The sequence below is a fragment of the Glycine soja genome, chromosome 4, assembly GCF_004193775.1.
Source record: "Glycine soja cultivar W05 chromosome 4, ASM419377v2, whole genome shotgun sequence".
NCBI classification, from domain to species: domain Eukaryota; kingdom Viridiplantae; phylum Streptophyta; class Magnoliopsida; order Fabales; family Fabaceae; genus Glycine; species Glycine soja.
In genome coordinates, this window is record NC_041005.1 from 3,485,808 (window position 1) to 3,500,288 (window position 14,481).

The 14,481-nt window shown below is 34.8% G+C and overlaps 2 protein-coding genes across 4 annotated transcripts; both read left to right on the forward strand.

The window, feature by feature from the left end:
- The first annotated feature begins 305 nt into the window (after positions 1 to 305).
- Positions 306 to 3,270, forward strand: LOC114408752. 3 transcript variants are annotated; one of them, XM_028371907.1, is made up of 8 exons: positions 306 to 488; positions 594 to 820; positions 931 to 1,006; positions 1,101 to 1,178; positions 2,020 to 2,240; positions 2,339 to 2,405; positions 2,491 to 2,824; positions 2,913 to 3,270. In XM_028371907.1, the coding sequence occupies exons 1-8, from the start codon at positions 392 to 394 to the stop codon at positions 2,989 to 2,991; spliced, it is 1,179 nt and encodes a 392-aa protein (XP_028227708.1). In that variant the 5' UTR covers positions 306 to 391; the 3' UTR covers positions 2,992 to 3,270. The 3 variants fall into 3 exon arrangements, with proteins under 3 accessions (XP_028227708.1, XP_028227707.1, XP_028227709.1); XM_028371906.1 differs by having other exon boundaries at positions 307 to 488; positions 907 to 1,006; XM_028371908.1 differs by having other exon boundaries at positions 333 to 492; positions 907 to 1,006.
- A 4,833-nt stretch (positions 3,271 to 8,103) lies between these two features.
- On the forward strand, positions 8,104 to 12,122 carry LOC114408754 (metal transporter Nramp2-like). The gene is made up of 4 exons (XM_028371909.1): positions 8,104 to 8,724; positions 8,937 to 9,073; positions 9,205 to 9,857; positions 11,413 to 12,122. Exons 1-4 carry the CDS (start codon positions 8,180 to 8,182, stop codon positions 11,632 to 11,634), a joined length of 1,557 nt encoding a protein of 518 aa, XP_028227710.1. The 5' UTR covers positions 8,104 to 8,179; the 3' UTR covers positions 11,635 to 12,122.
- The last annotated feature ends 2,359 nt before the right edge of the window (positions 12,123 to 14,481 follow it).

Sequence of the window (14,481 nt, forward strand, 5' to 3'; positions counted from 1 at the left end):
ACCGAAAAACTTGCAATTCTTTGTGCCCACGACCACTATCGACACACACTTATACACATGACACATGATATATGAACCACGGTCCGCTAGCGGTGGAGTGTTTGGAGTAGGACACATGATATCTTAACACATGACATGACATGACATATTTTAACGGTTTTGCCCCCAAACAGGAACATTAAAAAAAAGAATTGCAAAACGGATATGGAAAATAATTAAAATTATAATAACGACCACCAAATGTTCAACATACCTGTCATTCAAATACCCGTCAATCACACCAAAGGGTTATCTTCATTAAAGAACAGTGAAACCTTCTAGTCTCAACTAAAGTAAGTGATCTACTCTACACACACTTCCGTTTCTTTTCATGCTACCTTGAATTGAATCAATGGCTCTGTTACACCGAGCCATGCGCACTATACCATCCCAGCATCAGCGGTGGCAACATGCTTGGATGCTGCCTCCTCTCACCATTTGGATTTGTGGCATGTAATTTTTCATCTTCTTTATGGTTCCCTCCCTCCCTTGATCACTCTTTCTCACATATTGCCTTTTTCTTTTCTTTCTTTCTCTATGTTTCTGTTTTACAGTTTCAATCACACTTCGTTATGGTTATTACGGCGATTCATGCATCCTGCTTGGCCCTGCCTCGTCCCGTTTGATGAAGACCAGTTCTGTTTTTGTGAAGCAGCTTCAAGTGTCAAACGAGGACAATAATCAAGTTATTCTCCATGCCTTCAACGAGGAGCCCGAGTTAAGCTCCCAAACTAATTGGACAGTGTCAAATTTCTTCCTTGTTGAAGCGTATAAAAGCAAGGTAACATTGTAACAAGGTTAGGTATGGTTTGGTTTAAAGCAGTTACCCAGAGAATGCTTTTAAAGAAATTGATTTTTCAACTTCAGGTAATTTCTTTGTGGTTAAATCAGGGCTCCACCATCCGTATGAGGTGGGAAGCACACACTACTAGTAGTTTGGATCAGCTACATGGGATGGTGATCAAAGGTTAGTTGAGGGGAAATCTCATGGCTATCTCTTCCTTTTCTTTTCTGTGAGTATGAATTTCAGGTTTGTCCCAAGAACCATTCTTATTTCGCAGGAGAAAAGAAGTTTGAACTACTACAGCCTAAACAAACGAGCTTCCTCAATGCAATTGCTCTTCGCAAGACTGTTAATGGTAATTGATTCTAGAGTTTCGCTACTTTTTACCTAAAAACTGAGTGAAAGGCTACCTTAGTAACATAAGCAATTAAGCATTGGCTACAATTTTGAAGCTTTCCATTAGAATTTGGATACTTTGACTCTGCAAAATCAGTTTGTAAAGTGAAAATAGCTCAAGCCGTAAGCATTACTTGAGTTTTATCTTTTAGTCAATGAAACCGGATTCACCTCCTCACACCTATCGGAGTGAAGGTGTATGAGGCTGCATATTAAGGGTGGTCATGGGTATCTGCAATTAAGGCGGCTTAACACTTTCTATTCCAATTCTTAGAATTTGATGAGGATTATTCTCCACTTGTATACATTATTTTGACTATATTATTAGTTGGCGTGAAATCTCTAATACACTTTCCTCATGACACATGCTGAGAGCACGACATTTGCAAGTGATTTGGAATGCCTAATAGGTCCGATAACAATTTTAGAATAAACTTTGATACCATATTAAAATTTTAATTTAGGTTTAACCTAACTCAAAAACTAGTTCCAGAAGTGAGGGTTGACCCCATTTACTATATATTGTTTTAATCATATTATTAGTCAATATAGGATCTCTAACATTATTGTGTGAAGTGCGTGTATAGTTGATTTTATTTTAAAGAAATAATATCACTTTTGTCTAAAAGCTTACAGCAATTATTATTTCTTCCAAAACAAAATTGTTACCAAATATGCATCAAGATCTCTAATTCTATGATTTTACGCCAAATTATCTATGATTAGCATAGGGCTAATTAAGTATATGGAAATTTTGAAAGAGGCAGGAACATAATCTTGACTTTTGTGAACATTGCTAGGTAAAGAAGCTGAATACAATGTTGAGGAAGATAATATATACCACATTGGGGTTCTAAACATGAATTCCAGGAACATAATATTGACTATGAAAGTTAATGTTTTGGCAAAGGTATATGATACCACCAAAGGCAAGAAGATGTGCTCTACTGCAAATGGATTCTGTAGACTCAGTTTTGTCTTCCCTAATACTCAGTATGTTATTCTTACGGCAACTGGCAAAGTAAGGCATGGCTAACCTTGTCTGACTCATTTATCTTTATGGATCTTCACCAAAGTAATTCAACAATACATGATTACATTTGCATCGATTGATTACAGGTTGATGGGGGATCGTATGTTGAAATTTCTTTTCTGGCTCGTGTGTTGACCTACATATTACTTTTAGGTACAATGATTAAAATTTCTCTTCTAAAGCCTTTGGTTTAATTATACTTTTTGTTACTAAAGATGACCTATTTTTCTATGTGTAGGAGCTCTTATGATTGTTATTTATCTGGTTCTGAAGTTCCTTGAAGTCCATGAAGGTGGTGATCAGAATAGTCATGCGGCAGTCGACGTCACATACAGAACAAGTAATGTAGTTGCAAGGCAAACCGAAACTCAGCCCTTGATGCAAGTGGAGACAAATCCATTGACATATGGAACAAATGCAAAAGATGATGAAGAAGAAGATTCAGGAGCATCCAGTAGCTCTTCAAAGGAGTTATATGATGAAAAATTGTGTTGCATTTGTTATGATGAACAACGCAGTAGCTTCTTTGTTCCTTGTGGACATTGTGCCACTTGCTATGACTGTGCACAGAGGTACCTCATTGCCGAATATTTTTGTATGCATGCTTTAATTTACCAATATACAAATTTCATGACATTCACATTAGAATGCATTTTGCAGGATTTTAGATGAGGAGAGCATAGTGTGTCCTATATGCCGAAGGCTTATTCACAAAGTACGAAGATTATATCATAATTAGGCATATTATAAACATGTGTCTTATAGTGATTTGATTTGCGGGATCATGTAGATAGTGGGGAAAATTTGATAGGAAATTAGCATTGGGAGTGGGTTTGTGAGTTGTTATTTTCTCTTGGCGGTACTTTTTCCCTACCTCAAATGTACTTCCATGACTTTCCAATTTTTGCATGAAGCTGCAGGGGAATGAGTTACTAATACTATGGCTTGGGCAGAGTTCATCTAATTAAGGGTAACTATAAGCAACCAATAAAGTGACTTCTCTTGTTTATTCTTTGGATATTTTGATATAAACTTTAATTTCTTACCTCTTACTCTATTGTGGACGGCCTATTGCAATAATTCATTGGTGAACGGGAATGAGTTTAACCATATCTCCAATGGTATTTCTTATTCCATCATCAAAGCTTTTTTTAATTACCACAAACATCGTTTTCTTTTAAAATCAAAATCTGTCATTTTGTGTAAAAATATTCTACCTAATATATCATTGTCACCTGATGGATAAATAATTTTATTTCTAAAGCATGTAATCATAAAATTGATTTAAGATTCATGCGTATAAAAAAATATAGATAAACTTTTTAAATAAATCTCAATATTTTGAAGAACTAATCCTTAATTCTTGACTAAGCCATACTGGGATAAAAAAAAAAAAATCTAGCACCTAATAGTCATGGGCACTTGAAGTCATTTTATGTTGAAAATAGTATCCTCACCGATAAAATCCTGACACTAATTAAGTAAAAGGAATGGAAGCAGCTACTCTTCAACCTTTTTCCCTATAAACTGTTGAGCTTAAATTTACTAAAACAATTGCTAGTCTGATTGCTGGAATCAGGATCGAACCACCACGATACATAAACCATAACTATTTTTCTAACTTGGGGACATAGTGTTTTGACCCAAATTAAATCGCCACAAGAGCCAGCTGGTGATAGGAAGTGATTATATCAGCTTTAAAATTATGGATAGAAAGTTCACAACGATGTGTCGAATTTTAATCTTCAATCTTGAAAATAAATATTCCAAGCTAAAGTGCTTCAAGTGGTTTGCCAAAAGGGTCTACAGTGAAGCTCCGTGTGTGGTTTGAAATGGTGCTGCAACTGTTCCCATGGACTATTACATGCCAATTTTTCACTCCATTCGTTCTTTCATCTGCCAAGGGCTCCAATATTGTTCTCAGTGGAGAACAAATGTCATTTTCTCTCTTGCAGTCTCATAATACACTCTCACATCGCAGTCACAGCAACCCGATTTTAGATGAAGATTTTCTGAATTTGCAAAAAGCTTTTGCAACTGAATAAACCCATGTGCTTGGCTTGGAACAATCAATAAGAGAGAATCACAAAAGTGAGCCGGTGAAAGTGTTTCAGGATGGCCCACTTTACTTTCTTATCAAAATCTGATGGCTCATGCAGATACTAATTAAGAGCTAGAAACGAAATCGCCAAAATCAAAACTATATATATAGTAGCACGCCCTGTAGCACTTTTTGGATTTAAGTTGGACACTCTTCTAAAAATGGTGCCTATCGGTTAGTGATGACACACGAATATTTTCAAACAACACCATAAAGTGCTGAGTATCAACTAGGTTATGTTTTCAGTTCAGCACGTTGTTGCGCTTTCTTGTAGCTTTTGGAATTGTTCTCTTTAAACAGTCTTGTTGCAAAGAGACAATTAAGTACAGTGCTATACCCCAAAAATGTTCCTTTGTTGGGATGTATGAAGATAGAAGAACACTTCCACTTGGGTCCTCCATTATATAGATCATTAAGATTAAAATTTAGTAAGTAGTTAAAAGATTATAACTTTATTAATAGAGTATGCAACGCCAAAGTAATAAATAAGAGAAATAAAGGATATATTATAACAGAGTATGCAATGCCAAAATAATTTTAATAAAAATGACAAAATTAATTATTTTTTTAAACTATATATTATAACCTTAAATTAGAACCTGATCAATTTATGACTGGTCCAACATCCAAAGTTTTTAATTAGAACCTCATAATGTTCTTACGTACTACAAATTAATATTATGTGGTAATTGATCCTCCTGCAGATTGCATTATTGTTTTTCTTTGTTTAGTACTTTTTTGAGATGATTTTGCGCTGTTACAATGAACACTAACGTTTACAGTTTTGCAGGACCATATATATAATCATGCCGAACAAAATGAGGAGAGAGAGAATGAACAGCTAGCCAAATTAAATTTTAACTTCTCAGGTAGCTGATGGACCAAGGGGTGGGTAAACGGGTTCAGGTATATGGAATGATTCGTGGAATCTACGGTCCGTGCGATTAACGGACCAGTTTTTTAAAATAGTTTGTGGTTATGTAATATTTGTAGGTCACCCCATTTAACCCGTGGACTGTGTGGGTTTAGTTAGCGGGGTCCACGGGTTGCCCATAAGCCCGCTTAATCCATGATTTGAGAATTCCACCAACCACAGCACCTTAAAAATCCAGCTTAATCTAGATCTTTCATTGTTGGTGTGTGATATTTTGAGCATCTAAATTACAACTATGGCTTCCAAATCGGCATTTAGTATTGGCTCACAGGTACTTAACAAATATTGAACTAGGCTTCTTGGTGATAATATGCAAGCCTTGATATATACTAAAAATTAGTTACTAGAATTTGATGAACAAGGTAAATAATGTGCAATAATTGTTGTCTTTTAATCACTTAATTTGAGTTGATTCTAATATTTATTATGATTTTGAATTTTAGAAAAATAATATGAAAATGTGAATATGGAGAAGACTCAAGCTACTTCAAATATGAAATCATTTGTTGTTGGAAATGTTTAAGTTTCATATTTTGGATTTATTGCTTGGATTTTTTTTGTTAAGACATTATTTATTTTATTGATATAATTGACTAATTGTTGATATTTTATTTACATTTGTGTTAAACTTAATTTGATTGTGTTGTATTTTTATTGAATCAATTTATTAGATCCCTATAAAAATGCAGAATGTCCGATCACAAAACGGAAAGACCTTACACGAGATCGATCCGCTTACCCATCCTATTGATGGTATACTGCGTGTTATGTTGCCACTTACAAAATGGTCTGGCAAAAGTAGTTAAAGATTCTATATGTGAATTTAAATCTCCTACGGTTATTTTTTTCCATTTGATGAATAATCTTCTCTAAGAAAATCTACTTATGCTTACGAGTTAATTAGTTGAATAATTGTAATAGGATGAAACTCCTTACACAATATCATTGACGCTGCCAAGCAATGCACTACTAAAAGATGACACCTGATAAAATATTAAAAAGTTATATGAGAACAGAAAATGCAAAACTCATCTCAATACAGTGTAAAACAATTGAAATTAGCAAAGGACTGCAAGTAAAAGTCATTTTCATAAACATTATGCACATGTTATAAGACAACAAAAACGTGGACAATAATATTAGTCTAATTTGTACGAAAATTAAATTAAATTTTAACCAAGGACTCTTGCATCATGGGACAATTCACTAGTTTTGCACCATTAATGCAGGGCCAGTGCTGCCGCAGCTTCAGTGTCGGTGCTTGCGCATAAAAGACTTTATTTTATTTTATTTTTCTTTCTAAAAATTCTTTTTAAAACCAGAACCATAATCCTTTTAATTATTTAATTTTTTTAGAAAAACTGACCTGACTTGCTTAATTAAACTGGAGATTAGAGGCTTCAAATATCCTTACTCAAAAGTTACTATTCCATGATCGGATGTAATGCAAATTTTTATGTTCATAAAATTAATTTTTATTTATATTTATATACAATGCAGGAATGTCAAGACAAATCACATTAAATTAATTAATGAATTTATGTGTTTTTTGGTACAGATGTATGATTTTATGTGGGATGTTCATTCAAAAACTAAAATTATAAGAAAAAACAAAAGTTTGATTCCACGTGATTGCCACACGCCCATTAGAGATCATGAAAAGGATTGGATGAGAACCAAAGGGTCGATATCCTGTTACGTTTCTTGGCTAAAAACGCCCAATACCTATTATGAATAGACTTAATAGAGCACGTAACACTCGCTTAGTTGCTACTACATATACAGGGGTCAAAAGTCATCAATATATTCATTTTCAATAATTAATATAAATAATTAAATATAGTGACATTTAACATTTGTCAACACAAATCTTTATTTTTTTTTAATATCAAATGCATATATATTACTATAAAAACAATACAACAAACACAATAATATTAATAGCTTTATGAGTTTTGAAGAGTTGTTCTTATAATACCATTTCATAAATAAATTAATCTTCTTAACGACTGTATATTAGTAAAATAAAAATAAAAATATTTATCTTATTATTATCAATACATTCTGTTGCTACTTTTAATAAATACAGTAATATTTTTATTTTTTAATAAATATTTCTAATACATTTGTTAACAAGGTGTAATAAATAAAAATTAAATAATTGTTTTGCATTTATGAACAAGCAAATACTACTTTTTAACAGTATTTATTTATATTTAAAACTAATGTTGTTTTGATTAACTATTGTTCAATAAATAAAAATGACAAATTTAAATTTATAATTTTATGTAGACATTTTAACAACAAGAAGAAAAGATTGAAGCAATTCTAGGAATATTCTTTCTCAAAGATTCTTTTTTTATATATAATTTGTTAAAATTAATTGAAAATCATGAATTTTTATATATTTTACTTTTCGTTTAATATAAATCAAAAGAATAAATTATTAAATAAAAAATAAAACCTATTAAAAATACTAATTTTTAATAAATTCTAATTAATCATAAAATAAAATATTTTTGAAGAAGAGTCTTAGAAAAAGGATGCCACTGGCATTTCTCAAAATTGATTAAGGGGACTTTCATTTCATGTCAGGAAGAGCTGTTGTAAACTGCTCACCACAAAAGAAAAAAGAATGATGTTGAAATGCGGATCGAACGACGGAGGATGCAAATGATTATCGGAAATGACGAAAATAACCCTATATCCGTGACGTGTCGCTGCAGTGTTAGTTAGAGTCCATGGGTTGCATCTAGGAGCGGAGCAGAGAGTAACTAAGTCCACGAGCAGATGGGTACGATAGATCCGTATAAATAGGCGCATTGAGTATGCACACGTAGCAGCAAGCCACCGCAAACTGGCCGGAAAGTTAAGTAACAGATTAGATCAACGATGAGTGCTCCGTCGCGAGAAGAGGAATCGGAGGCGAACCGGCTTCTAGAAGAAGCAGCATCATCATGGGAGGAAGAGGTGGCATACGAAGCGGGGGAGAAGATCCTGGTGGCGGATTTGGAGTTTGACAGGGTGGACGATGGGAGCGCTCCTCCTCCTTTCTCGTGGAAGAAGCTGTGGCTGTTCACTGGGCCTGGGTTCTTGATGAGCATAGCGTTTTTGGATCCGGGGAATCTGGAGGGGGATCTCCAGGCTGGGGCCATCGCGGGCTACTCCCTCCTCTGGCTCCTCATGTGGGCCACCTTCATGGGCCTCTTGATCCAGCTTCTCTCCGCCAGGGTCGGTGTGGCCACGGGCCGCCACCTCGCCGAGCTCTGCAGGGACGAGTATCCCAATTGGGCCCGCCTCGTGCTCTGGTTCATGGCCGAGCTGGCCCTGATTGGCGCTGACATTCAAGAGGTTATTGGAAGTGCCATCGCCATCCAAATTCTTAGCCGAGGCTTCTTCCCTCTCTGGGCTGGAGTTCTAATCACTGCTTCCGATTGGTATCCTTCCGCTTATCACACTCATTTAGCTCGTCTTTCATTTAACTTTTTCTAAATATGATGTTAAGCGGTTGTTGGTTAGGTTTGGTTTCATGTTTTATTATTATTATTATTGTTGTTGTTGTTGTTGTTGTTGCCTTTGATTAATTGCTTCCTGGTGATGCTCCAACGTGTTTTAACTGTGGTTTATTATTCTCTCTGTTGTTGAACAGCTTTTTCTTTCTATTTCTTGAGAACTATGGAGTGAGGAAGTTGGAAGCTGCTTTTGCGGTTCTCATCGCTGTCATGGGTCTTTCTTTTGCCTGGATGTTTGGTGATGCTCAACCTAATAGAGAAGAGCTTTTAATGGGTAAATTTCATCTGGTGATGTGGTTCGAATATCACTTTTCTATGTGATTCATCTTTCTTCCTATCAATAGCTTGCTCTTCTCACTGGTATTTCAGAAATAAAAATATAACTGTATTTGTTCCTTTTGTTAGGTATTTTGGTTCCAAGACTTGGCTCAAAAACAATTCGTCAGGCTGTGGGTGTTGTGGGTTGTGTCATTATGCCTCACAATGTATTCCTGCATTCTGCTTTGGTTCAGTCAAGGAAGGTTGATCCTAAAAAGATAGGTCGGGTACAGGAGGCTCTCAACTACTATTCAATTGAGTCATCGGCTGCACTTGCAGTCTCCTTCATGATCAATCTTTTTGTCACCACAGTTTTTGCCAAGGGTTTTTATGGAACCAAGCAGGCAGATAGCATAGGATTGGTCAATGCAGGGCAGTATCTTGAAGAGAAGTATGGGGGAGGAGTCTTCCCTATTCTTTATATATGGGGGATTGGGTTATTGGCAGCTGGGCAGAGTAGCACCATCACTGGCACATATGCTGGGCAATTCATAATGGGGGGTTTCCTCAACCTTCGTTTAAAGAAATGGTTGAGAGCATTGATCACTCGAAGTTTTGCAATTGTGCCAACTATAATTGTAGCTATTGTTTTTAATAGATCCGAAGGCTCATTGGATGTTTTGAATGAATGGCTCAATGTGCTTCAGTCAATGCAAATTCCCTTTGCTCTAATTCCCCTCCTCACATTGGTCTCCAAAGAGCAGATCATGGGAACCTTTAGGGTTGGGCCTGTTCTTGAGGTTAGTTAATTATCTCCCTGTTCTTTCATTTTGTTGGTTGTTAATTATAAGATAAGATCTCTCTGAAGCAAATCCCCTCATGATTCAGAGTTATTTTTTTTTAAACTTACTAGATTATTTGACAACAGTAAGGGGACAAAAGTAAAGTTTTCCAATGTTTCAGCTCTGTCTGTGCAGCTAGAAATCTCTATTTCCCTGGTTAAGAACGGTTTTGTCACTCTGTCTAGTTTAGCAGCCAGAGTCAATTTGATTATCAAATCTAGATTTATTTAAGATGACTGTTGGCTATTCAACAACAATCTATGCCTGTTTTCTGGGTAAAAATAGAAACAGATTTGCAGTAATATATTAAGAGATTGTAACATGATTGATTCTTGACGTCTATATTTGCTTCTATCCCTTTTCTTGTTTTGCTGTTTAGATGCATTCGATTTTAATGATTTTTGTGTGATTATCTTTGTTCATAATCAAATACATATGTGAATTCTCTAATCGTAGGTGTTAGTAAATGGATTTGTATTCCTGTAGCAGAATTGATCAGCAAATTTGACTTTAAATAACTTGGAAGATTTGTTTGTGCAAAGTGTATCATTGACCAACTATTTTGTTACTAAGCCATGAATTTCTGCGAACTATGGGTTACTAGGGCATGACTTATGTTCATGAATCACATCTGGATACGTTAATAGATGGGACTGACTTTAGAGTTTGAAGTTTTGAATGGTTCAGTGAGTTTGGGTTTAGAAAAGCAACAAACTAGTGATCCTGGAAATTCAATTTGTTAGTAGCCCAATTTGGATAAATTCTGCACAAGAACTTACAAGATAGTACTCATAATAGATAAGGATGTAAAATAAATCAAAATTTTCTCATAAATTAAAACCAACTTATATGCCTTAACTATCTTAGGAGCTTTCTCATCTATCTTATCTAAAAATTAAAAGTGTATAATATGATTTTACCTTATGGGAGAAGTTTAATTCATTTTACTTCCCTAATTTTTCTCTCACAAGTGCTTATGGAGAAATTTATGGTGTTTGGAATTCTTTAGTTAAATAAAATATGTGAGTGATTATTGGTCACTTTCTCGAAGCTAATTTTACAAAATATAGATGCCAATGCATGTGCCTTTTCTGACAGCGATTGTTTCTCATTCCATGAATGTTTCACTGGTACATCAAGTGAAGGTGTTTGAATTTCAGTTCATACTTATATAGGGGGGAAATTGTACCGATCCTTGCTTGAGTTCTTGAGTCCTAAAGTTTTAAGGAATTGTCTCCTAACAGTAAGGAAAATGATTGCTGCACATTGATTTCCATTTGCATAACTGTTATATAATTTACATTAAAATCCTGCACAGGGATTTGTTCCTGTACAGGATTCACATGCTTGTGGTCCTTTTTGTGGGAATTGGGTTGATCTAAAACTAATTTACGTAAAATTGATGAGCAAATACTATATGTCGATATTCATTCAGTAAACTGATTTCAATTTATCAAAATCATCTGTGTTTTTTCTTTCATACTAATGTTTGCTTATTTTATTTATTTTGTAGAGAGTAGCATGGACTGTTGCTGGACTGATAATAATAATTAATGGATATCTCTTGTTAGATTTCTTCGTTTCTGAGGTGAATGGCATCTTGCTTGGTCTTTTAGCCTGCTCCTGCACAACAGCCTATATTGCGTTCATTGTATATTTGGTTTCACAGAGCGGTATTCTTCCTTCTGCTTGGGTTAATCGTCTTCCCAAAGGATTTTCTTCTTGTGGGAATTAAGTCCATAAAATTCACACACCATGAAAAATCTGGAAATAGTACGGCAAACTTCTGCTAGACAATTTTGCATGAGGAGTTTTCCTTCATACACCGTAAAGTTTATAGAGTTTCTCTAACCTTGCAACCTGGATTAAGGGAATACAAGGTCAGATAGTGGAAAGCACCTAGATTTAACTGCTCTTCAATTTTGCAATAGCATTACAGAGTTTACCTCCCATGTGTAACAAGATGGAGATATCTTAAGTAATGGAAGATGTGGAGGGAGCATCTTTACAACTTGCAGGATAAATTACCGATTTACCGTCCTACGTAGTTGCCATATTCTTTTTCTAACAAGTTGTGAATTGTTCCATTATTCTTTGATGTAAACAGTTTGTATTTAACTTGGACGAACTGGCACACGTAGGTAGCCAGGCAAGACAGCAGACATAAGTTGTAGGGATTACTCAATAGTGCAATGTGGAGTAAATTTACTTTTATCATTTCTATGCTTTCTAGTTAGTTATGATCTCAACTCACGTGAAGGTGCTACTCAGTTGATGGATCAGCAACACACTAACAAAAAAGTAAAAATGGAAGTTACGTGCATATCTAGAGAGTATCTTCTTATATTTCCATAAAAATATCACATTTTTATCTTTCTTCATGGGAATAAAATCATGTGAAAACATATTAAAAAAGAAACCCACAATATTCCCAAGAATCAGCAATACCTGGAAAAATTTCTCAAAATAATTTAAAATATTACGTTCTCATGTTTACATTTCTGGAAATAAGTTTTTGATTTGTAAAACAAACACATTCTTATGCTTTTGATATAAATTGAATGGCTTAACTTAACTTTTGGTTTATTTCAATCTATCATTTTAAAAATTGAGTTCTAACTTTGAATTTTTTTTTATAATAATTATCAATAAATAAGAATAATAATAATAATAATAATAATAATAATAATATATGACGATACAAAATATTTATATAAATCTAAAATGATTAAGTGCAGTAGCCTACAAGCTGTCTATAGCATGTGCCCAAGAATTTATCTTTGTGTCACAAAGTCATGGAGCTTCTCGTTGAGGAGGGACTGGTGGCAGAGGGATTTTGAGCAGATCTTATGCAATATGAATCTGAAACAGAATCAAGAGAACCAATGGTGTGGACTGCTGACAGCTCTGGCCTTTTGTGGGTGAGTTGGGCCTATCGTGCTTTACTGGACTTACAGTATCCATCGGAACATTCTGTGCTCTCTGCCATATGGAAATTGAATGTGGCTCCCAAAATCAAGTTTTTCATCTGGCGGATTGCTTTGAACAGGGTTGCTACAGGAGAACTTGAGAAAGAGGGGTATACATATCACAGAGGAAGAGTATAAGTGTCCTTTTTGCTTTCAGGTTGAAGAGTCTATTTGTCATATCCTCTTTGAATGCCCTTGTTCTTCTCTTATTTGGAGTCAGTGGTATTCTATAAGGTTGGTATTTTAACAGCTTTTCCGTGGACTGTTGAGGCACATTTTAACCAACACTATATGCCAAATGAGTCAAGAAGAACTAATGATAGATGGCAGCTGGTATGGTGCGGCTGAAATTCATGTATTTTTAAAGAAATTCTTGTTTGATGGAGGACTTCTGCTACCCTTTCTCACGGTGGCTGTGCATCAAGGATTGATCAGCATATCTGGATGTTGTGTGGGCCGCAGGACATGTTAGCGATAAGTGGAGCAGGGCAGCACGTATCTGAGGGGGACATAAGTATAAGGAGGGACATGGTAGGGGAAATCCGTGAGATGGGGTACTATAGTGGAGGCTGTTGGACATGTTGCTATTTTGCTTTTTTCTTTACCAATACATATCGAGGATAGTACCATGGCTGGGTGTAATTAATTGGAAAAGGGTAGCATTAAGGAAATGTGTATAACATATTGGTGCTGTTGGACTAAAAAATCTTTGAATATGCATCATACAAAATGTATATGTTAAGATTTCGTCTTCATAGGGAGCACGACTGTTATTTTGATGGCCATCTTTTGTAATCTTCTGCACTTCTCGTGCTCTTTTACATATATATATATAATCCTTTGTTTGCCGATAAAAGAAAACGGCATGCGGTTATTGATTGGACTATGAAGAACAAAAAAAAAAAAGGTAAGTCGAAAGTATATGGGAAAGGAGAAATATTATTTGTAGGGTAGAATATTATTTTGATCTATTAAGTTTTTATGTTTTTTATTTTATTTTAATGTTTTATGTTTTAAAAATTTTATTTTAATTATTTTTATCAGTTGATGCTAGAATGTTAACAAAAGTGTCTGACATGATGTTGACATGTCAGTTAATTTTAAATACACTTATGATATAACACAATAACTAAAATGTTAAAATATTATTACTTTTTATTTTTTCTATTTTGGTTTTTTTTGTTTTAAAAGATTATTTTAGTTCTTTATGTTTTTTGAAAAATTTAATATTGGTCTTTTTTGAAAATTTAATCTTTTGGTAAGAAATCTGAATGTTAGATTTTGAAACGTTGGATGAGGCAGAGGTTAGGGTTATTCTTCTCAAAATAAAATACAATGTTCAATTCCGAATTGAAGATTAGGGTTTGTATCTTGAAGGGTAACTGGGTAACTTGAAGCTCGTGAAATAAGTTGGTGATTGAAGGTCGACTTTGAAGGTCTAACAATGGAATCACATGCATCTTGTTGCAAGTGCAAAGGGAACTCATTGAGGGCTTCAGAGTCTGACGGATTTTCTCTACCGTTGAGGGCTTTTCTCTGCCATTGCAAAGTAAATGTTGTGTTGCGTACTGTTAGAACAGACACCAACTTGGGAATAAGGTTCTAAGGTTACA

Excerpts from the sequence above, each read along its gene's own strand:
- LOC114408754 (XM_028371909.1), top strand. The coding sequence starts at position 8,180 with ATGAGTGCTCCGTCGCGAGAAGAGGAATCGGAGGCGAACCGGCTTCTA. Across the intron at positions 9,074-9,204 it reads TAGAGAAGAGCTTTTAATGG|GTATTTTGGTTCCAAGACTT; the intron begins GTAAATTTCATC and ends TCCTTTTGTTAG. Across the intron at positions 9,858-11,412 it reads GGGTTGGGCCTGTTCTTGAG|AGAGTAGCATGGACTGTTGC; the intron begins GTTAGTTAATTA and ends TTTATTTTGTAG.
- LOC114408752 (XM_028371906.1), top strand. The coding sequence starts at position 392 with ATGGCTCTGTTACACCGAGCCATGCGCACTATACCATCCCAGCATCAG. Across the intron at positions 489-593 it reads TCTCACCATTTGGATTTGTG|TTTCAATCACACTTCGTTAT; the intron begins GCATGTAATTTT and ends TCTGTTTTACAG. Across the intron at positions 1,179-2,019 it reads TCTTCGCAAGACTGTTAATG|GTAAAGAAGCTGAATACAAT; the intron begins GTAATTGATTCT and ends GAACATTGCTAG.